At 38.6% G+C, this 24,798-nt stretch overlaps 1 protein-coding gene across 1 annotated transcript in view; it reads left to right on the top strand.

The window, feature by feature from the left end:
* Positions 1 to 24,798, top strand: part of dpr8 (defective proboscis extension response 8) — a 245,019-nt gene that overhangs the window by 206,113 nt on the left and 14,108 nt on the right. The window contains exon 4 of the mRNA XM_067785894.1: positions 24,548 to 24,675. Within this exon, the coding sequence (XP_067641995.1) occupies positions 24,548 to 24,675 (128 nt within the window). The remainder of the gene's footprint in view (positions 1 to 24,547; positions 24,676 to 24,798) is intronic.

The following is a 24,798-nucleotide window of genomic DNA, read 5'->3' as shown; positions in this document are numbered from 1 at the left end:
CCGAAATAGTCTCGGAAAAGTTCAGAAATTACCCTGACGAGTTCCCGGACGAATCCTGAAAGCCATCTCTAAATGATCCCGAAAAAGTCCCGAAATTACCCTGACTGGACCCCGAAAGGATTCCGAAAACTATCCAGAAATGATGCCGGAAAGGTCCTCAAATGAACCCCTAACGGATCCCGACAACTATCTAGAAATGATGCCGAAAGGGCCCGCAAATGATCCCGTATTAGTCGAGAAAAAGTCCCGAAATGAACCCGACGGGATGCCGGACGAATCCCAAAAACCAGCCAGAAATGATGCCGGAAGGGACACCAAATGATCCCGAAAAAGTCCCGCAATAATTCCGACGGGATCCTGAGCGGATACCGAAAACCATCCAGAAGTGATGCCGAAAAGGTCCTCAAATTATCACCTAATAGTCCCAAAATGACCCTGACGGCATCCCGGACAGATCCCGAAATCCATCCAGAAATGATCTTGGGAGGGTCCCAAAATTATCCCGAAATAGTCTGGGAAAAGTCCAGAAATTACCCTGACGGATACCGGACGAATCCTGAAAACCAATCTTAAATGATGCCGAAAAAGTCCCTAAATGACCCTGATGGGACCCGGAAAGGATCCCGAAAACTAACCAGAAATGATGCCGGAAAGGTCCTCAAATGAACCCCGAACGGATCCCGACAACTATCCAGAAATGATACCGAAAGGGCCCGCAAATGATCCCGTATTAGTCGAGAAAAAGTCCCGAAATGACCCCGACGGGATGCCGGACGAATCCCAAAAACCATCCAGAAATGATTTTGGAAGGGACCCCAATGATCCCGAAAAAGTTCCGCAATTATTCCGACGGGAATCTGAACGGATACCGAAAACCATCCAGAAGTGATGCCGGAACGGTCCTCAAATGCTCACCTAATAGTCCCAAAATGACCCTGAGGGCATCCCGGACAAATCCCGAAATCCATCCAGAAATGATCTTGGGAAGGTCCCAAAATGATCCCGAAATAGTCTCGGAAAAGTCCAGAAATTACCCTGACGGGTTCCCGGACGAATCCTGAAAGCCATCCTTAAATGATCCCGAAAAAGCCCCGAAATGACCCTGACGGGATCCCGAAAGGATTCCAAAAACTATCCAGAAATGATGCCGGAAAGGTCCTCAAATGATCCCCTAATAGTTCCGAAATGACCGTGACGGGATCCCGAACGGATCCCGACAACTATCCAGAAACTATGCCGAAAGGGTCCGCAAATGATCCCGTATTAGTCGAGAAAAAGTCCCAAAATGACCCCGACGGGATCCCGGACGAATCCCAAAAACCATCCAGAAATGATGCCGGTAGGTATCCCAAATTATCCCGAAATAATCCCGAAATGACCTCGTCGGCATCCCGGACGGATACCGAAAATTATCCAGAAATGATGCCGGAAAGGTCCACAAATGGTCCCCTAATAGTCCCGAAATTACCCTGATGGGATCCCGGACGGATCCCGAAAACCATCCAGAAATGATGCCGGAAGAGCTCCCAAATGATCCCGAAAAAGTCCCCAAATGACCCCGACGATATCCCGGACGGATCCCGAAAACCATCCAGAAATGATGCCGGAAGAGCCCCCAAATGATCCCGAAAAAGTCCCCAAATGACCCCGACGAGATCCCGCACGGATCCCGAAAACCATCCAGAAATGATGCCGGAAGAGCCCCAAATGATCCCGAAAAAGTCTTCAAATGACCCCGACATACTCCAGAAAAGGTTCCGAAATGGCTCCGAGGGAATCAACGACGGATCGCGAAAACCATACAGAAATGATTCCGGAAGGATCCCAAAATGATCCCGAAATAGTCCGGAAATGACCCAGATGGGATCCCGCACAGATCCAGAAATGATCCCGGAAGGGTCCAAAAACTATCCCGGAAAAGTAACAAAAAATCCCGAAATGGCTCCTACGGCATCCCGGAAGGATACAGAAATGATCTCGGAAGGGTCCCCAAATGATCCCAAAATGGTCCCGAAATGACCCTGATGGATCCGGCAAACCATCAAGAAATTATGCCGGAAGGGTCCCCAAATGATCCCGAAATAAAACAGAAAAAGTCACGAAACGACCCCTAGAGGATCCCCAAATGATCCCGTATTAGCCCCAAAAAAGTCCCAAAATGACCCTGACGGGATCCCGAAAGGATTCCGAAAACAATACAGAAATGATGCCGGAAAGGTCCTCAAATGATCCCCTAATAGTCCCGAAATGACCGTGACGGGATCCCGACAACTATCCAGAAATGATGCCGAATAAATGAAAGGGTCCGCAAATGATCCCGTATTAGTCGAAAAAAAGTCCCGAAAGGACCACGACGGGATCCCGGACGAATCCCAAAAACCATCCAGAAATGATGCCGGTAGGTATCCCAAATGATCCCGAAATAGTCCCGAAATGACCTCGTCGGCATCCCGGACGGATCCCGAAAATTATCCAGAAATGATGCCGGAAAGGTTCCCAAATGATCCCCTAATAGTCCCGAAATTACCCTAATGGGATCCCGGACGGATCCCGAAAACCATCCAGAAATGATGCCGAAAGGGTTCCCAAATGATCCCGTATTAGTCGCGAAAAAGTCCCAAAATGACCCCGACGGGATCCCGGACGGATCCCGAAAACCATCCAGAAATGATGCCGAAAGGGTTCCCAAATGATCCCGTATTAGTCGCGAAAAAGTCCCGAAATGACCCCGACGGGATCCCGGACGGATCCCGAAAACCATCCAGAAATGATGCCGGATGAGCCCCAAAATGATCCCGAAAAAGTCCCCAAATGACCCCGACGAGATCCTGGACGGATCCCGAAAACCATCCAGAAATGATGCCGGAAGAGCCCCCAAATGATCCCGAAAAAGTCCCCAAATGACCCCGACGATATCCCGGACGGATCCCGAAAACCATCCAGAAATGTTGCCGGAAGAGCCCTCAAATGATCCCGAAAAAGTCCCCATATGACCCCGACGAGATCCCGCACGGATCCCTAAAACCATCCAGAAATGATGCCGGAAGGGTCCCCAAATGATCGCGAAATAGTCCCGAAATGATTCCGGAATAGTCCCGAAAATGTTCCAAAATAACCCCGACGGGATCCCGGACGGATCCCGTAAACTATACAGAAATGATCCCGGAAGGGTCCCAAAATGATCCCGAAATAGTCCCGAAAAAGTTCCGAAATTACCCCGGCGTAATCCCGAACCGATCCCGAAAACTATCCAGAAATGATCCCGGAAGGGTCTCGATATGACCCTTACGGGATTACAAATAAGGTGAAGCTAATTATAAAACCATGTTAATAAGGCAGCAGGCGCATTGGAGGGAATAAAAAGTTAGATAGAAACATACAGGTAAAGCTAATAAAAGCGTGCTAATAAAAACAATTGATGGAGGGCGGATGGCGGGAGTAGAGGAGAGGACCACTGATCGTTCCTCCAAAATTGTCTAGATCTCGTTCTGTATGTACCAGATACCAAAAACTATTGATTTAGGAGAAAATTTAGATTGAGTTATAACAATTTATGGATTTTACACCAGAGGGGTAGATAAAGGGGGGCGGGCGGAGGGTGTCACTGCTTACTTTGTAAGCCCTCGACTTATTTGACCCCTTGAGTCTGTGATATTGGTGAAGGCCAGTATACGTAAAGTTATAATGTGTAAAAATTATGAAAAATAATTTCTCGAAGGGTCGTGGGACCCCCACCCCTCTTTCCATGTTCGAAAAAAATTTCGCTAGCAGACTACTGTCTGTGTCCCAAATTTCATCAAAATCCGTGTAGCCATTCTGGCGTGATTCAGTCGCAAAGACGAAAAAATATAATAATTAAATTATAACTGTTCCTAGGGGGCGGGGACCACGCCCCTTTTGAAAAATATATAGCTAGTAGATCCTTCTAGACTATTGGCTATATGTGTGCAAAATTTCATCCAAATCGGTCCAGCCGTTCTTGCGTTATTGAGTCACAAAGACAAACGTCTGGACAAACATACAAACATCCAAACATCTAAACATCCAAACATCCAAACATCTTAACATCCAAACTTTCCCATTTATAATATATATTAGATTAGATATTAGATATTAGATTAGATAACTGATTTTGAACTGGCTTTTATTGAACACAATGATAATCGATTTTCAATAAGTTGATATAATATGATTTTTGTGACACGTAATTAAAATCAATATAAGAAATTAAATCTTGATTCATAATTAAGGCGAAATTAAGCGGCAATCCCAAAATTATATCCAATTATTCACGAAATATTCTTGAACTGAGATCCCAAAACCAATCTCAAAATATGTATGTAGCTCCAAAATTTTCCTGAAATCAACATCCAAATTATTCAGATATTTCCGAAATAATAATAATTGTGGAGGCCGCCGTGGTGTATTGGAAGCATGATCTACCTACTATACCGAAGGTCCTGGTACCAATCGCTGGCAACATTGCAAAAAAATTAGAAAACTCCTTTTCTAAGCAGAACCGCCCCACGGTAGTGGCTTGGCCAACACTCCGATTATATTTCTGCCATGAAGCGGTTCTCAGTAAAAATTCATCTGCCTTCCAGCTGCCGTTCGAAGTCTGTATAAAATATATAGGTCCCGTCCCGTCAGTTTGTGGGAAACATTTAAAAGAATCATGACGTGAACTGGAAAGATCTCTTCGAAGGTAAATCTCGCCAAGCTTTTATACATTTTTTTATTATTAATATTTGAAATAATCACGTAAAGTTCCGGATCTTGATCTTCCACAGTGGTTCTGGTATCTTGGACTATAGCAACAGATCGAGTGCAATATGTAAATATTTTTGTAAATAGCAGTTGCGAACTGCTCAAAAAATTCAATCCCCCGAAGAATATAATGGAGAGGTAGCCGGAAATCATGAAAGAATATGGAAAATTTTTTTAAAATTTTCATTTTTATTTCATTTTATTTTATTTACTTATTCCCGTGGGTTCCACCCACGTTTCTATAAAAATATGCTAAATAAATAACACAGATTTTAAAGTTATTTTATGGATGTGTATTTGCGAATTTAGGTACTGCTGAAACCATAGGATATACAAATTTATTTGTAAATTATTTGGTGTATAAATAAAAAGATTGTTTGATGAGCCAACTCTGGAGTAAGCTACCTATAATTGGCCATGGGTGAAACATGAGTTGGTAAGGTTAACTCCTACTACAGCTAATGATTGTCCTTGAGCTTTATTGAAAGATATTGCGAAAACCAACCTAATAGGAAATTTGAGGCGTTTGAAAATTAAGGCATATCTGTCGGTATTAATTGAATCCTTGGTATGAAAACTTTGTTGTTTTCGAAATTTCCCGATCAAATCATTGCTCCAATGACATTGGAAGTTTTGTGATAATAAGCCTTGTCTCATTACATAAGCGCGAAGGATCCAAATTACGAAGCATAATATTATGGACCCCTTTTTAAGGATCAATCGATGAGGAGGAATTTCTGGTGGCTCCAAGGAGCAAAGAAACTCGACCGGACAATGCACAGCTTGCGATTCTTCCACGACTGTGTCAATAGATTGATAAGTAGTATCGTTTGTTTGAATTTTATATAGATATAGAAGATGTAGACAGACTGAAATTAACAAACAATTTTAACGGCGGCAGATTACTAAACGTCCAAACGGAATAACAGCCAAACTCAAGTCTGTAGTTAAACTTTAGCTGTTAAATAATCTAAGTTTATACGGCAGCCATATTTCTAAAAAATCCCATTTGTAGGGAAGGTGCCACGCCTGCTTTTCCCCAATTCCACATTTTACTGGAGGTGTTAGGACTTAACGTCATATAGCTCCTTACCAATGTTTATTATCCGTCCATTACTACATCCACTCCTGTAGGAATGAAAACAGCGACCTTGCAACTGATGTTCAGAGAGTGCTTAGATTATGGAGGGAATACTTCTCTGCTCTCCTAAATGGAGGCAGCAATTCACCGCGCAGAGATGAAGAACCCGATCCCGCAATCGATGATGATGGAATATATGTCCCCCCGCACGATTATGACGAAGTTAGAATAGCAATAACCAGCGGAGCTATTCAAGTTCGGCGGCGAGGAGTTGGTAAGGCGCATGCAGCAGCTTCTAAGCAAAATATTGGCGGACGAAAGGATGCCCGACGGTTGGAATCTAAGTGTTCTTTGCCCAGTCCACAAGAAGGGGGATACTGCAAAATGCAGCAACTATCGTGGAATCAGCCTTCTTAATATCGCATATAAGGTCCTTTCAAGTGTATTGTGCGAAATATTGAAGCCCACCGTGAACCGGCTGATTGGACCTTATCAGTGCGGCTTCAGACCTGGTAAATCTACCATCGACCAGATTTTCACAATGCGCCAAATCTTGGAAAAAGCCCGTGAAAAGAGAATCGACACACATCACCTCTTCGTCGACTTTAAAGCCGCCTTCGACAGCACGAAAAGGAGCTGCCTATATGCCGCTATGTCTGAATTTGGTTTCCCCGCAAAACTTATACGGCTGAGCAAAATGACGTTGAGCAACACCATCAGCTCAGTCAGAATTGGGAAGGACCTCTCTGAGCCGTTCGAAACTAAATGCGGTTTCAGACAGTGTAACCCCCTATCGTGCGATTTCTTTAATTTGATGCTGGAGAAAATTATACTAGCTGCAGAACTTAACCGCACTGGAATAATATACTATAAAAGCGTGAAATTACTGGCATATGCTGATGACATTGATATCATCGGCCAAAACACCCGCGCTGTTAGTTCTGCTTACTCCAAACTGGAAAAAGAAGCGGTAAAGATGGGTTTGATGGTGAATGAGGACAACACGAAGTACCTGCTGTCAGCGAGCAAACAGTCAGCGCATGTGCGCATTGGCAACCACGCTACTGTTGGCAGCCATAATTTCGAAATAGTAAAAGACTTCGTTTATTTGGGAACCAGCATCAACACTAGCAACAACATCAGCACTGAAATCCAGCGAAGAATCAATCTTGCCAATAAATGCTACTTTGGACTAGGTAGGCAATTGAAAAGTAAAGTTCTCTCTCGGCGAACGAAAATCATACTCTACAAGTCACTTATCGTACCCGTTCTGCTATATGGGGCAGAAACATGGACCATGACAACAGCAGATGAAGCGGCTTTGGGAGTGTTCGAGGGAAAGTTCTTCGAAAGATTTATGGACCTCTACGCGTTGGCGATGGCGAGTACCGAAGAAGATTTAATGGTGAGCTGTACGAGCTATACGCAGACATCAACATAGTCCAGCGAATTAAAACGCAGCGGCTGCGCTGGCTAGGCCATGTTATGCGAATGAAATATGATGCTCCGGCCAAGAAAGTGTTTCTATCGGAACCCACTTATAGAAGCAGAGGTAGAGGGCGGCCCCCACCCCGTTGGAAGGACCAGGTGGAAAACGATTTAAACTCCCTTGGTGTGACCAATTGGCGCCGGTTGGCGGAGCGAAGGAGCGACTGGCGCGCCTTGTTGGACGGCCATAACCGTTTAGACGGTTAAGCGCCAATTAAGTAAGTAATTACTACATCCAGAGATATAAGGTATGATATATTCCATTTGTATGGGAGGTGCCACGCCCCCTTCTCCCTCACCCCACATTTTCTTGGTGGTGTTAGGGATTGACCTCATATAACTCCTTACTGAATTTCAATGTTCTAGCATGAATACCTTCAGATTTATGTAGTACCAAATATTCATTTTGCATGGGAGGTGCCACGCCCCTTTTATATATCGATATTATTTTGAGCCTATGGAAGGTTTCTAGTGGGTTGTGCAAATTTGGTTGTGATCGATCGATCCGTTTAGGACGCCACTCAATCTATACCTACATACATACATAATTCGAGTTTTATATATGTACATATATAGATATATACATATAGATTATCTCTTTTTGGTAATTTTTATAGCCTTATACATTTAGTATATGTTAATAATAATTACCGTAAAGGCCGTGCTTAAATAAAACACAATGTTTAAAATTGCATTGGTTTTTTTAATTTGTCAATATTTCGGCTTCAATCTGAAGCCATCTTCAGGACTGTAAGTAAACACAAATATATAAAAAGGGGACATTAATTTCGGATACATGGTTATTAAAATTTACTTTATGCAACTAGGTATACATATAAACGAAACACAATTTAGACTTGTGATTATTCTTGATCGACTGATCATATGTTCGAAAAACAAAAGTAAAATAAACATCAAAAATGTATACAATTTAAAGTACCGTAAGTGTAAACAAAAATATGCACAAACAAATATATAAGAATACAAACAATAGAACAAAGAATATGTCGTCATCCAACATTATGTTTTGTTAATGCTACATATGCTGCTGCAGCATGACAATTAGATAATTGCGTTATTTCAAACTCACTGACAGCTTTTGGCTCATATCAATCAATTTATTCCTGGCAATGAAAGAAACATTTACTTGTTCAAACGATTAAGGATATCCCATTGACATAAAAGGGCAGCAAACGATAATGCAATAAATAATGTGAAAACGAGGAAGACCTAAAGAAAGCGATAGACAATAAAGCAAAACCCCAAATGTCGTATTTGCAAAGTAAAGTACGGACGCAACAAATAATAATGTTGGGCAACCAGACAAGCAAGCAGTAACAACAAAAAGGTTAAATAAAATAAACAAATGTAAATAGAATTGGAGATTCAAACATGATAAGCGGTGCTTTTCACAATCGAATACCTAAAGAATTCAATGGCAGCAAAAGCAGGGAACAATAAAGCTCTATGTACATATATTTGGCGACAACGGTTATAACAATGGACACAATTTACAGCAAAAATGACTTGCCAATAATATCAACAATAGAGGTGCTAAAAAAAAAACAACTATCAAGGAAGTGATGATGAAACGAGCTTTCCCTGATATTATCTGTTGTATACAAATGGATTTTACTTGCCACAATAAAGGTGTGTGTATGCCTGTGTACTGACAACAAATTTCAATGCAAAAATGTACATTAAAAAGAATTTTTGTGAGCCAAGGATGTCTATTATTGAAATTTTTATTGTTTTGAGTTTGCTTGTATTCATTAAAGTAACAAAAATGAAACCAGCAAAGGTGAGTTTGTCTGTGGTCGCGTAAAAGGTCTTGTAACATTTAAAATGTTAAAGTGAGTTATCCGTGAGCGAAATACGCGAAAGTCGGAACGCAGTTCTGATAAATATACCAATTCTGTATGTCGGGAAATATGTGGTGGCTCACGATACGGATATTAAAAGAAATCGGAAGTAGGAAGAATTGAGCGATCGATACACAAAACACTCTACAGTGAGCTATAAGCTTGAAACCTTATGCATTTCGAGCTTTCTGGTGAACTAGGTCTTTAAAATGAGTAAAGTATGATTCAGACGATAATGACAGCGCCACTAGATGCTCACGGATACCGATATTTAGAAATTTCATAGAGAATTGTGTTTTTTTACTACTGCGCTCCAAAATATACCCAGAAACCGGAGACAAACCAATATATGAAAGAAAATAAATGAAACTTGGGCTGAATTGCACAATAATTTAATAATTCTATACCTTAAATTGGAAATATGCTCTACGGCTTTATAGTTATATATATACAAATTGTGGCGAATCTTAGCATCACTAAGCTGTTAGTAAATAAAGGTACAACAACAAAAACATTAAAGCAAGCTACACTTGTGTACATGAAGACATCAATCAACATTTACACACATGGAAGGCGACGAGAAGTACATGCACACACATAACCAGCAGCTCGAAGTGAAGAGATATCTTACACACATACATGTAATCACCAGCCTAAGTTCTTTCTCACACATACACACGCATATAACTAATTACCAAGCAGGAGATACAAGAGTTCTAGGAGGTGTAACGTATAGACCTATGGAGAAATATGCGGACGAGGCAACAGAGAGTACAGTAAAAGAAATAGTGCTAGTAAAATCAAAAATCGGTTCTGTTGTTCTTGACTTAACGGAGATTCGGTGAAATTGATCGAATTAAGGTTAATTCGACTGAGTTCTTTGTCAAAAGAACAAATTAGTTTAGTCATTTCAACTGAAGAGAAATTGTCGCTCTTAAGCTAACAAAATTCTGTAAAATTGACAGATTCCTAATCAATCTAACTAATTTTTTTGTTAACACAACTGATCTCGCTGGTCATTTCAACAGCGATTAACAGTCAATACATGAGCAAATTTCAAAGAGAATTTTACGCTCACTGCGCTCTCTACTTTGTACTTATGTATGCTGTGTACTATATGTATGCACATATTTACGTATGTATATGGCGGCCGGTGTGGTGTGGTGGTAGCGTGCTCCGCCTACCACACCGAAGACCCTGGGTTCACACCCCGGACAAAGAAACATAAAAATTTTAGAAAAAATATTTTTAAATTAGAAGAAAATTTTCTAAGCGGGGTCGCCCCTCGGCACTGTTCAGCAAGCACACCGAGTGTATTTCTGCCATGAAAAGATCTCAATGAAAACTCATATGCCTTACAAATGCCGCAACATAGGTACTTTCGTACAAAGCGGTCGCAACAACTTTTTTATTCATTTGACTACTAAAACGGTCAATTACGAATCAACGATTTGTGCGCAGTTGATTCAACGTCTTGTTGCGATGGAAAAAATTGACAGAAATTTCGGTTGAATCCTGCTGCTGCCTTGGGCAATATGACTGTTGTGTACTCATATTGTTCCGCTCTATAATTCAAAGATGATTCAAAAGGCACAGGGAGAAGTGAAGATGGATGATAAAATTATAAGCGCGCAAGGGTTATAATTTACGGAAACCAGGTTTTTTGTCAACAATTCACGATTTTGGGGGTATCCGGGGAAATTATTGTATGTAGTCATTCTAAGATCTTCCAGATCTACTAAAAAATGGAATGATTTCCTAGGTGTTGTGACGAATATTAGCATCACTAAGTGATACTCTCATCACTAAGGTTATTAAATAATGGCACAACAACAATAAAGCAAGCTGCCACTCCTGTATGCGTAAACAAATCAATCATCATTTACTCACATACATACAAGGCAACGGAGAGATACGCACAAACACGTGTAATCATCGGCCGAAACAGTGCTCACATATACACATGCATATGGTTACAAACTACAAGTATACCTGTAATTGGATGGTAACCAAGCATGAAGTTCGAGAAATTACTAGACCTTAGTAGATATATGCGAATGAAGCAACGGAGGGTATAAAGGCAGCGCAAGCTGAGTAATCAGGAATCAGTTTCGATTTAAGCACGCTATTGGATGCGAAGTGAAGTTTAATTGTGAAGTACTCTCAAAGTAGTCTAATAAAGACCATTTTGTAATACAGAAAATTGGAGTGTCTTATTCAACAGTTTAGCGATACGAACGTTAGCAGAAGGTTGGAAACAAAGGAATTCCCCCATATTCGTTACAATTGGTGTCAAAAGAGGATTTGTTGAATAAATTCCGAAGATTTTGAATACAACAAGGACATGGCAAATTGGAGTGAATTGAAAATCCACCAACTGAAGAAGGAGTTGGAGAGCCGTGAATTGAATACAACCGGCAATAAACTCGAACTTCACGCACGACTACGAGAGCGAATGGAATCAGAAGGAATTAACGTGGAAGAGTATGTCCTTCATTTTGATGGCGATGAGACAACAAAATTGGAGGAGAAAAATGAAATACCGCAGACAATGGCGAACACAGACATGAACATGATATTGGCTGCAATATCTGCACTAACGTCGACAATGGCATCTCAACTGGAATCACAGGAGACACGTATAACATCCAAGATGGAAACACAACTAGAATACCAGGAGACACGTATAACATCCAAGATGGAAACACAACTAGAATCACAGGAGGCACGCACAACATCGAAGATTGGAGCACAAGAAACGCGTATTTCAGAAATGTCGACACAGATTACATCAAAGATGGAAACACAACTGAAAGAACAAGAGACACGCATAACAGTACAACTCGAAGCGCAAGAGGCGCGTATATCATCAAAACTCGAAGCGCGTATGGACGACAAAATAACGCAGTTTGAGGAAAAAATCGAGGCCGAGGTGGGTGCTTTGAGAGGTCGTATACAGGAGTTGCAACTAAATCGCCCAGCTGTTTCAGCAAGCAATACGAATGTAAAAACTTCATCTTTTGATGGCTCTCATACTTTCCAGGTATTTAAGCTTCAATTTGAGAAGACGTCAGCAGTGAACAACTGGAATGCTGAAGATAAAGCTGCGGCACTGTTCGTGGCATTGAAAGGGCCTGCAGCTGAAATTTTACACACTATTCCAGAGTGCGAACGGAACAGTTATGGAACATTGACGGCCGCTGTCGAGAGACGTTACGGAAGCGAGCATAGGAAACAGATGTAACAAATTTAGTTGCAAAACCGCTACCAAAAACCGAATCAGACTTTGCAAGAGTTTTTTTAGCATGCTGAAAGGTTGGCTCATTTAGCAAATGCGGACGCACTCGTGGAATACACGGAGAGGGTAAAAATCCAGAGTTTTATAAATGGCATACGGGACGTCGAAAGGAAGCGAGCTACATACGCAAACCCAAAGCAAACATTTGCTGAAACAGTATCCCATGCACTGACCCAGGAAACTGGCTCACTTTTGAGTAAATCAGCATACAAAGTCCATCGTGTTGAAGTGGAAAGTCAGAGGGGTTAGACGCAATTTTAGAAGCATTGAAGGGAACGCAGCAGAAGAATAATGATGCTTGGAAATGCTTTAAGTGCGGAAACTCAGGTCACATTGCACGTCATTGCAGCACCGGTCCTGGTAGTTCCAACTTGGCTGGTCGTAAACGCAAAGTTGAAGGAGATAAGCAAGACCGAGTTAGATGTAAAAATCGAAAACTTGTCCCAGCTACTGAATGTCCTGTGATATCTATCTCGCAAATTGGAAGAAAATCGAGCAGTCTTGCCGTCAAAGGAAATGTGGATGGCAAGGAGTGTGTTATGACTGTAGATACGGGCGCATCTCATTCTTTAATCCGATCTGATTTGGTCAACAGGAGAGTAAAGCCATTACCTGGAGCAAGATTGTGTACGGTTACTGGCGAGTATAACCAAATCCATGGAGAGGTGGTATGTGAGGTCTTAATTGGAAAGTTCACGGTTCTACACAAATTGGTTGTGGCGGAGATCGTTGATAAAGTCATATTGGGAGTGGACAATGGAATCAGGATCGATATGCAGAAAATAATTATGCAGTATAACAACAAAGATGTACCACTTAACTACAGTCACCAAAGTCGGAGACAGCAGGCGGGACTAAGACATGTTGAACGAATGCGCCAAACAAATCAAAACCAAAGGTACCTGCGAGAAAAACACTGGCATTTATAAACCTTAATCGATGCACTAAAACAAAGGAAATAATTTCACAGAAAGAATGCAAGGGTAGTTTCAAACCAAGGCGCACTACTGTTGTGAAATGTCAGAATGATATTGATAATGCAAAGCGAATATGTCAAGCTCAAGCTCTTCAACGTAGTCCAGTGGCTAAACAACAGGGTGTGAGGGAACGGTCCAGGATAATGAGTAGTAGGATGGAAAAAAGGTACGATTAGAACAATAATTCGGAAGGTTTCCTGGAGGGAGATTTGGTACTACTATACAACCCTCACGGGCGGAAAGGTGTTCCACCCAAAATTTGGTGCAGTTGGGAAGACCCGCACATAGTTGTGAAGATGATAAGGGATGCCATCTACCGCATACAAACCATTGGGAAACCATGAAATAGAAGGGTGGTTCATTTGGAATGGCTAGCAGCGGCTAGATCGAATATTAGCATCACTAAGTGATACTAACATCACAAAAGTAACTAAGTAACGGCACAACAATAATAAAGAAAGCTGCCACTTCTGTGTACGTATACAAATCAATCATCATTGACTCACATACATACAAGGCAATGGAGGGATACGCACATGTAATCATTAGCCAAAATAGTATTCACATATACACACTCATATGATTACAAACTACAAGTATACCTGTATATGGCTGGTAACCACGCATGAAATTCGAGAAATTACTAAACCTTTCTAGAAATATGCGAATGAAGCAATGGAGAGAATAAAAGCAGCGGAAGCTGAGTAATCAGGAATCTGTTTCGATTTATGCACGCTATTAGTCGCGGCGGCCACTGTGGTGTGATGCTCGCGTGCTCCGCCTACCACACTGTATGTCCTGGGTTCACACCCCGGACAAAGCAACGCCAAAATTTTAGAAACAAGGTTTTCCAATTAGCAGCGGATTCGCCCCTCGGCAGTGTTTGGTAAACGCTCCGGGTGTATTTCTGCCATAAAAGCTCTCAGTGAAAACGCAGATGCCGTTCGGATTCGGCATAAAACATGTAGGTCCCGTCCGGCCAATTTGTAGTTAAAATCAAGAGGAGCACAACGCAAATTGGAAGAGAAGCTCGGCCATAGATCTCTTCGGAGGTTATCGCGCCCTACATTTGTTTACTTTTATTAGTTGCGGAGCAGGAATTCCCCTAAATTCATTACAGTATTTTCTCTTTTTTTGTAACCCTGAGTTATTTAAAAAAAACAATTACAGAATGGAGAGCATTACTACGAACGAATGAAAATTCAGTGCTGCTTCGGCAAGAAGTGTGACTGTTGGGAGTCGTAAAATGCATTGGTTTTACGTGTTTGTGATTGATTGCTCCATATATTGAGGATCTTACACCAGTTCAAGTAGATACAAACTAAACAACAAAATGAGAAACGTATTATTTTATTAAAAACCAATCAACTACACACATATGCGTTATCGGTAAGGGTTAAATGATAGCAGAAATATTTATTACATACGTTTCTGTCACAAAATATTTGACAAGTTTGAAACACTTTCTCGGCACATGCGTGTTTTAACACCTTTTATGAGTAATAAAGTAACTGAGCGAGTATTCATACGAACTTTTAAAGTACAAGGGAAATTACACCAAAACTATTTCCGCATTGTTTTAAAGCTATTTGATCACTGTACAAAATTTGATTGCTGCATTTATATTGTGGGCATTTCGGGTCCAGATGGTATCAAAATGGTTTCGAAATCATTGATTACAAATTTTCGTATGGTTTTAAATTGGCCAGGAAACAGTCACGACATGGCCAAAAGTTTACGACTTGGGCCCGAAGTACAACCATAAACTGTCACAAATGAGCTTAAGTAGTTGCATAAGCAGTAATTCATAGCTTTTCTCCTGCACCCGATATGCCTAAGAGGCATTTTTCAACACTTTTTAAGGTTGAGAAAAAAATCAGCGTAAAGCAATAATATCACTAAATAAACTATTACTAATGTACATATGTGGACAAATAGCTATTACTTAAATTTAATTTCGTTTTATAAATTCAAATTCATTTTCAAGTTTCTTCACTTAGTGTACATGGATGTAAAATTTAATTTTATTTATTTTTTTATTTATTTATTATTATTCAGTATTATCTTATGAAATGAAATTTAACAGATTTTAACATTAGTACATTAGTAAGCATACAATAAGGTAGATACAATAAGATAATAGCTAATGGCGTTGAGTGATCAAAATGTGAACAGTGATAACGCCATTTCTTCTAATGATTACAATGGAAGTTAGAATGCGGGGTGCAATCAAATAACATTTAAACGGAGTTAGAAAGGTTTAGCATTGATGATGAATAAAATATTAAAATAAAGTATTTAAAATAAATAGAAATAAGCACGTCGGTTTATTACGTAGCAAGCAACTTACAAGTGAACTCATTAAATAAAAATAAAAAAGTAGTAATAAAATATGTTGCAGTGTTTTTAAATTTGAAGCCAATTATGGTATAGGCCGTAACATAACTTCATTTTCTTCATGACTCAACCCAAGAAGCCATAGTTTTACCTGCTTTAAGAAAACGCTTATTCTTCGAATTGTTTGTATATCTTCGGGAAGCTTATTGAAAATCATACACGATACTATGGTATAGAAGTTTCGATACAGAGTTGTGCGTGAGGCAGGAACAGCAAAATTTGCATTAGAATTGCTCCTCAACATAAGTGAAGTGCATATTGGAATATGTAGATAACCACTTCTCATAAAAAAATTTTTAATACTTTAAAGTAGTACAAGTGTCTTACAGGGAGAATATTTAATCTTCTAAAGAGAATCATCCAGTGCGTTATACGGCTAACATTGCAAGTTCTTCGAATTAGACACTTTGGCAACCCACCAAGACCAAAATACATTAGTTTAGTTTTATTGCTTACAATAAGCTTATGAGAAGCGAACCATTCTCTTAGGAGAGTCACATCGTGATTCGTTACTTTGGCTTCGTTGGCATTTATTTGCTACTTTTTATACTCAGCTGAGCAGAACCCACAGAGTAGATTAATTTTGTTCGCATAACGGTAAGCCGTAACGGCATAAACTAATCGAGATAGATATAGACTTCTATATATCAAAATGATCTGGGTGAAAAAAGAAATTCATTTAGCCATATCCGTCCGTCCGCCCGTAAACACGATAACTTGAATAAATTTTGAGGTATCTTGATGAAATTTGGTATGTAGGTTTCTGGGCGCTCATCTCAGATCGCTATTTAAAATTAAGGAAATCGGACTATAAACACGCCCACTTTTTCGATATCGAAAATTTCGAAAAACCGAAAAAGTGCGATAATTCATTACCAAATACTGATAAAGCGATGGAACTTGGATAGGTGCGTTGACCTTATGGGGGAAAAAAAAAATTTTTTTTTTCAAAGTAAAATTTTAACAAAAAATTTAATATCTTTACAGTATATAAGTAAATTATGTCAACATTCAACTCCACTAATGATATGGTGCAACAAAATACAAAAATAAAAGAAAATTTCAAAATGAGCGTGGTTCCGCCCTTTTTTATTTAATTCGTCTAGAATACTTTTAAGGCCATAATTCGAACAAAAATTTACCAATCCTTGTGAAATTTGGTAAGTGCATAGATTCTATGACGGTATCTACTTTCTGTGAAAATGGGTGAAATCGGCTGAAGCCACGCCCAGTTTTTATACACAGTCGACCGTCTGTCCTTTCGCTCGGCCGTTAACACGATAACTTGAGCAAAAATCGATATATCTTTACTAAACTTAGGTCACGTACTCATCTGAACTCACTTTATCTTGGTATAAAAAATGGCCGAAATCCGACTATGACCACGTCCACTTTTTCGATATAGAAAATTACGAAAAATTAAAAAAGTTCCATAATTCTGTACCAAATATGAAAAAAGAAATGAAACATGGTAATTGGATTGGTTTATTGACGCAAAATATAACTTTAGAAAAAATTTAGGGAAGTGAGTGTGACAGCTATCATATTAAGTAGAAGAAAATGAAAAAGTTCTGCAGGTCGAAATCAAAAGCCCGTGGAATCTTGGCTGGAACACTGTTCGTGGTATGACATATATAAATAAATAAACGGTACCCGACAGATGATGTTCCGGGTAATCCTGGCCCAAAATTTGGTCGATATCTCGAAAATGCCTTCACATATACAACTAAGGGCCACTCCCTTTTAAAACCCTCATTAATACCTTTAATTTGATACCCATATCGTACAACACACATTCTCGAGTCACCCCTGTTCCACGTTTATGGCGATATCCTGAAATTGTGTCCACCTATAGAACTAAGGCCCACTCCCTTTTAAAATACTCTTTAATACCTTCATTTTGAAACCCATGTCATACAAACACATTCCAGGGTTGCCCTAGGTTCATTTTGCTAAATGATGATTTTCCCTTATTTTGTCTGAGTATGTAATGTTCGGTTACACCCGAACTTAGCCTTATTTACTTGTTTCATATGCAGATATTAATGCTTATATTATCCTTTAGTAGTCATAGATCTTGATAGATTTTATTAGTCTTTTATTAAAATTTATTACCCAATTTGGCAATTGAATACAACACCACACGCTCATATAAGAAAGGCGTTTACTGGAATCTGCAAATATTTTTTTGGCAAATGTGACCACCTGCTGTCCGAAAAATAAGCATAAATAAAACCTTTTGCAGTATTATTAGATTAGTGTAGATGTTGCAAAAGTGATAAAAGGTACAACAAAGTTTCGATATGATACCCCTTTACTTCGGTTTGTGGCAGTTGATTATATTTCAGCAAACTGTTTTATTTAATTTGATATACCTACATCATGGTCCATGAGACGTTATTTAAATGACCTATGTTATGTGCCTTCTGGAGAAGTGTTTTTGAGGAGTAACTTCTCACTACACTACAATTTAAAATTTACAGGAAAAATTGGCAATATATTTAGATTCATGCGTGAGCTGAGATCTTGGCTTTAGCTTAAAAAAAAAAAGTGGTAACTGACAAAAAACAGTTCAGCCAACACTGGATTGAATTCCCAGGGCAAAGACAAGCCGTAGTTTGTATACTCCAAGTTATGAGATTCTTCCATCTAGGTGGCGTGACTTTTAATCCCTTCGTGAACTGTAGTAAATACACTAAAGTCCTCAATATACAGTCAAAGGCTGAAAGGTCTAGCGCAATAAATCTTAATTGACCTCGAATTATAACGAGGACTAATAATAATATATATGCGGCCGCCATGGTGTGATGGTAGCGTGCTCCGCCATTCACACCGAAGATTATGGGTTCACGCCCCTGGCAGAGCAACATTGAAATTTTAGAAACAAGTTTTTTCAATTAGAAGAAAACTTTTCTAAACAGGGTCGCTCCTCGGTAGTGTTGGGCAAGCATACCGAGTGTATTTCTGCCATGAAAAGCTCTCAGTGAAAACTCATCTGCCTTGCAGATGCCGTTCAGTAGGTCCGGTCCCGCCAATTTGTAGGAAAAAATCAAGAGGAGCACGACGCAAATTGGAAGAGAAGCTAGGCCTAAAAATCTTTTCGGAGGTTATCGCGCCTTTCATTTATTTATTTTAAATAATAATATAAAAGTTAGTAACATTCCGCAATGTCGTAAAATAATTTTTTTTAACCTAACGATAATTGTTTTCTGCAGGAATGCTATTATGGTTAGCTATAATATCATTGTCAGATATGGACACTGGGAAAAGTTGAAGTGATGTATATTGGAATGATTTTCTAAAATTTGGTTTCGGCAAAAATTGCTCCAATATAGATCATTTATCCACCCTGTCGGAATTTCTACAAAATAAAATAAGTCAAAAGTTGAATTATTTAATTATTATGAGAAATTATTAAAACAACCTTCATCGTAATCCTTGCCAAAACCCTAAACCCATTTTTAAATTAGAATCAAATTCAAATTTCCTTTTATATTATTTACTAAAGTGAGCGTATGTTAGTCTTATTTTGTAAGCACATGTGAATTTTGTCCGAATTTTTCCATAGCACCGCCAGTTAATAGTAATAGTTAAAAATTTGGCATATTAGGTCAAGCTTTCAGTGCTGCCAAAACCCTCACAACAGCAACTAAGAATCTAGATTACCAATGGAATTTGTTGTTTTGGGTGTCAGCAGCTTTACCAAATATACAAACAACTCGTAAGTTAAATTAATGTGCGCCAATTAAAGCCACCTGTAGTCATTAACACACACATGCATGCGCTGTACATATACATATATATACATACTTCAACCAAAAGACCATCAAAAGGAATTTGGGTGTTAATATGAGGGGCTTATCTGAAATTATTTTTTGATTAATGAGACTTCATGGCTGCTATTAAACACCTTATATATAGTGAAACCTCCTTTGGGCGGACATCCTCCGTCAGCAAACTTTTATTCTCCCAAGAGTGATGTGCGCTCAAAGAAATGGGCAACTTTTTTACATTTATTTTTAATAAGTTAATAGATTGGGTGTTTCAAAAAAATTTTTTTACGAATTACAAAATTTGTTTATTTATTTATTTAAAGTCGACACAAAACGAAAACGGTCGACTGTTAAAGTATAAAATCTGTACAAAAAATATTATAACTTATAAACTATAATATAAACATTAAATAAAAGTAAACTTGTGCATTTAAAAATTCAAGATGATTCAAAGAGAATATCAAACTATGAAATATTAGTTAAAATGAGAAAGTATTAGGCTATTTAACGCAGGAAGCGACATAGCGGTAAAAGAAAAGGCACGTTGTGTTTCGACATCCTCGCGGGAATAGCGAAATTAAGCCGAGCTAGTAATTCAGAAGAGTCAATCTCACCGATGACCTAGTTATAGATGAACAACACCCCAAGTAATATTCTACGGTTTTCTAGAATAGGCAGATTAACGAGAAGAAGCCTACTTCTGGTACATAGAAGAGAGCGATCCTAGAGCCTCAATAGAGTTGGCATGGTGAAGCAACGGCGTCGAAATGTCGAAAGATGCGTTACACTATAAGAAAATTTAACCAAACTATTGAAACCAGGACCGACCAGTTAAACCTTACCTAACTTCAGATATTCTGGAAGCCCCTAATTTCATTAACATAAAAGCCTTACAAAGTAGTGACAGACTATGATACATCTTAAACTTGAGTACATATTTATATAACGAACAATTGGTTTTATTCGTCCAAGTCCGCAACCAGTACGAAATTTTGCAAATATATAAGTTGATATTTATTCTCTCATTTTGTCCCGCTTGCTAGGGATTCACGTCCGTCCAAGAGAGGTTTTTGATTAATTTGTTATGAAAACAGGTCTCCGCGTCCGCCGATAAGAGGTTCGTGCCCGTTAAGTAGAGGTTTTTCATTTTATCAAATAGCGTCCCATCAAGATAGTGTCCTACCAACTGCTTTAATAGAAATAGCAAAATTTTGGATTTGGAAATTTTAGTTTATGTGTAATTTCTCGTCGCTGAGGTTATATTCGAAATCAGATTTCTAAAATTCCTCCAAAGCGCTAGGCCCCAAAATTTGGAGACCGTCTATAGACGGTCTTGCCCGTGTAAAAATAGAAAATGAACGAGGTGATTAAACAGGTATTTAAATAAGTAATTCAACTTTATTCAAGAAAAATAGTTCATAAACGGTAACAAAAGTATTACAATATTGCTTTTACATTATTCGTGAGTGTGATAATCTCTGAAATAGTTTTTGCTACTTGAGTAACATAAATGTATTTGACATTTTGTACAAATGGTATGTGTATCTGACTTCTTGCAAAGCTTGCAAACTTTTTTTGAACTCCACTCAGGAATATTGTCCAACTTATCATATCTTATGTTCTCTCTGGGGTGTATTTCCCCTTTACCAACGGCGTTTTTACTATAGATAACATGTGGTGTGCTTGGGGGCTCTCCGACTCTTGGCCTAACAGTAGAAGCACACAGAGCTTTAGCTAACTCCAAGTGAAATTGATATAATGTCAAATCTTTTACCCGTTGGTTGCTCTCGGAATATGATGAATTCTTTCGACGATATAGTATGAAACCATTGGTGATCGCCATATCAAGTAGATGATAAAATAAGCGCGTCATGGTATCCATTGTTTTTATACGCAAACCGTTTCTGCCCATATAAGAATTCATGGGGTCTACACCTCCCATGTGCGAGTTGTACTCATGAATTATTTGTGGACAACCTATCTCAATATATTCCCTGGTCCTTCTATTATATCTGTGTGTTTTCGTTGGGTAGGGGGCGGCATCCCCCTGGATACCTATATAAGTTGAACATAGTAGTACATTTTTAGTGTCCTTCCAAAGGACTGTAGCTACGTCTACTCCGTAAGAGGTGCCACGAAATTCAATTGTATATCCTCTGCCTGCTTTTTTAACCTGCGCTTCCAGATCAGATGGTAACTTACAATTAGATATTCGGTTGGCTCGAATTGTACCTAGTGAAATGAATTAAAATATTTTGATTTTTGGCGAACATTTGCGCGAACTGGCAAACACCACCATACACGACAGAAAAGGTCGCAGAAACATGACATAACGGGAATGTTCGCGGAAATGTTCGTGTCGTGTATTTGGCGCTTTATACCAAATCGCCAACTTTTCGACAACATGCTAACAACGAATTGCTAGCACTCCGATGACAAACCGATACCTGTCGATAAGAAATCGATACGTTTTACCATACTTCTTGAAGAATTGTTAGCTTTTTGATAATAAATCGATTGCTTTATGAAAACAACTCGATAACTTTTCGATAACAAAGGAATGACAAGCCTATAACAACTAAGTTACATTTCGTTAACAAAATACTAATTTTTCAAATAGCAAATCGATAACACATTGAAAATATGTTGATAATTTTCCATAAATAATCGACAAGTCTTCTATAGTAAATCGATATTATTTTTATAGCAAACCGACAAATTGTTGATAAAAAATGATAACTCACCGAAAACGTTTATTATCTAAAGTACGTTTATAAAACACCGATAACAAATCCATAACGCCTCTATCCCTCGTTTACAACACACTCATAAGTCGTCAATAAAAAATCGAAAACACCGCCCTATACAATCGATAAAAAAACAATTAAAACTGCAATAGCAAATCCTTTTCTTGTTTATTTTTACTTTCCCTTCTATTTCTTTTTTTCTCTCTCCATTCCTTTCCTTTCCCTTTCATTCCATTGATTGACTTTTCTTGCCGTGTCTTCTTCAGAACCATCTTCTTTATATTGAACGATTTTACTAATCCAGTTACACGGTTAGAAATTTGAGCTTAAATCGTAAACCACTGACCGGTTTAAACAATTTCTAAAACTTTTTTGTAATCAAATGAAGCCTTAAATTTTACTACTTTGCTTTTATTTTATTCAGTTTCAATTAAAACTTAGTTGAAAAATCACTCAGATCTTCAAATTGTTTTAAAACAAAACCAAAAAAGTCCCAAAAATCTAAAAATGGAAACATGTATTCTTACTTACTTAATTGGCGCTTAACCGTCTAAACGGTTATGGCCGTCCAACAAGGCGCGCCAGTCGCTCCTTCGCTCCGCCAACCGGCGCCAATTGGTCACACCAAGGGAGTTTAAATCTTTTTCCACCTGCTCCTTCCAACGGAGTGGGGGCCTCCCTCTACCTCTGCTTCCATAGGCGATAGAAACACTTTCTTGGCCGGAGCATCATCTTTCATTCGCATAACATGGCCTAGCCAGCGCAGCCGCTGCTGTATGTATGTATTCACCTCTAGTTTTTAACCAAGAGTTTAAACTTTGTGATGAAAATAAAAAATTAAGAATTTCATTTGTAAAAAGTGCTGCAAGTCATAGATTCGTTTTCGAAACATTTTGTTGTAAATATTTATAAGGTGTTTTTTACACAGATGTAATATCTCAGCAGCTGCTGGATTAGTGGCCCGTCGGTTTAAAATCAAGTCTCCGCTCAACCATGTTCAATGCATTCATTTTCGTTAAGACCGGTGTAATCAATATTTTAAACCAAGTTTAGCTATATGAAGTACAAAAAAGTTTCATATTAAGGCTCAAACTTTTAACCGTGTACCAATCTAAAAATATTGGGTCATAGGCTTATACGAGCCACGAACCCCAAAGGAAATATTGTAGATATCTACAAAAACAAAATATAAGAATATTTCACTATAAACATGTGTACAATAAAAAGTAAAATCACTTATGCGTTAACGCGTGAATAATAAAAAATCCAGTGAAATGAGATAAACTCAAACGTGTCTGTAGCAACAGTACTTTTTTGTTAACAAATAAATTACAAACGATAATTTCTTTCAATTCCTTTGATATTTCAAGTTACTGAGGTACTTACGGTTCATTTGTGCACATGCCTTTTTCAAGTTAGTTATTTTTTTGGTTCGATGAGCCACAGGCAAATAAGCAACTAATATTCAAATCAATGAATTTTATAACATCTCTCATGTCATCGCGTATAGAGATAGAATGTTTCAAATATGGCAGATGCCGTTCAAAAGAACAAATCTTTCCTAGTACATTAAATAGCCTAGTTTCGCATTTGGACTATGGCAGTAGGCTGTGAAAGCAGTCCGAATATACTATTCTAATACAAAAATTTATAGAGTGCCAGCTTATAACTGCGGCCAAGTCCGCACAAAAGAAATGTACAACAAAAAAGTATTGAGAAAAACGCCGATATGATCCAGTTCCAAATGGATCCCGACATTATAGCGCACACAAAAGCAAAATAGCCCGGAGATAAACCCGTCATGATCTATAGAAGCAAAGATATATTGGTTTTTCCTAAAAAATTGATTTCAACACTCCATTGAAATACTTTTTTACAAAATGATCCCTAAATGGTTTTGAAATATTTCCAAAAACAACCTAAAAATGATGAAATAAGATTGCTGTTGTTTGTTTAGCGTCATAGTGATGTGTCGGGATTGCTAATATTCACCGCAATATTAATAAGAGGGTTTCTTTCAACCCTGTTATAGATATTTGCATATACCTTTGTCTATTTTACAATTAACTAATATCTTTAAGATTTCAATCACTAATACATATTCACTTGTTATTACCCTATTAATAAACAATATTTCCCCTTTTAATTTATTTACAGAACCTATCACAGAAGTAATTGGTGGCCCAGAGCTTCATATAAACAAAGGTTCAACAATAAATTTGACATGTATTGTTAAATTTGCACCCGAGCCACCGCCAACAGTCATTTGGTCACATAATAGAGAGGTGAGTGGAAGCTTATTTTGATAAAACGATGCAAGTCAGTATGCTAATATTAATTATTAATAAGAATACAAACATCAATTTTAAGTTCAGCTGTACTAGTACACCAACCAGGTCATGCTATAA

The sequence above is a fragment of the Eurosta solidaginis genome, chromosome 4 (assembly GCF_040869045.1).
Source record: "Eurosta solidaginis isolate ZX-2024a chromosome 4, ASM4086904v1, whole genome shotgun sequence".
Taxonomy (NCBI): domain Eukaryota; kingdom Metazoa; phylum Arthropoda; class Insecta; order Diptera; family Tephritidae; genus Eurosta; species Eurosta solidaginis.
The sequence above is the reverse complement of the archived record's forward strand: the minus strand, read 5'-3'. Positions and strand labels throughout refer to the sequence as shown.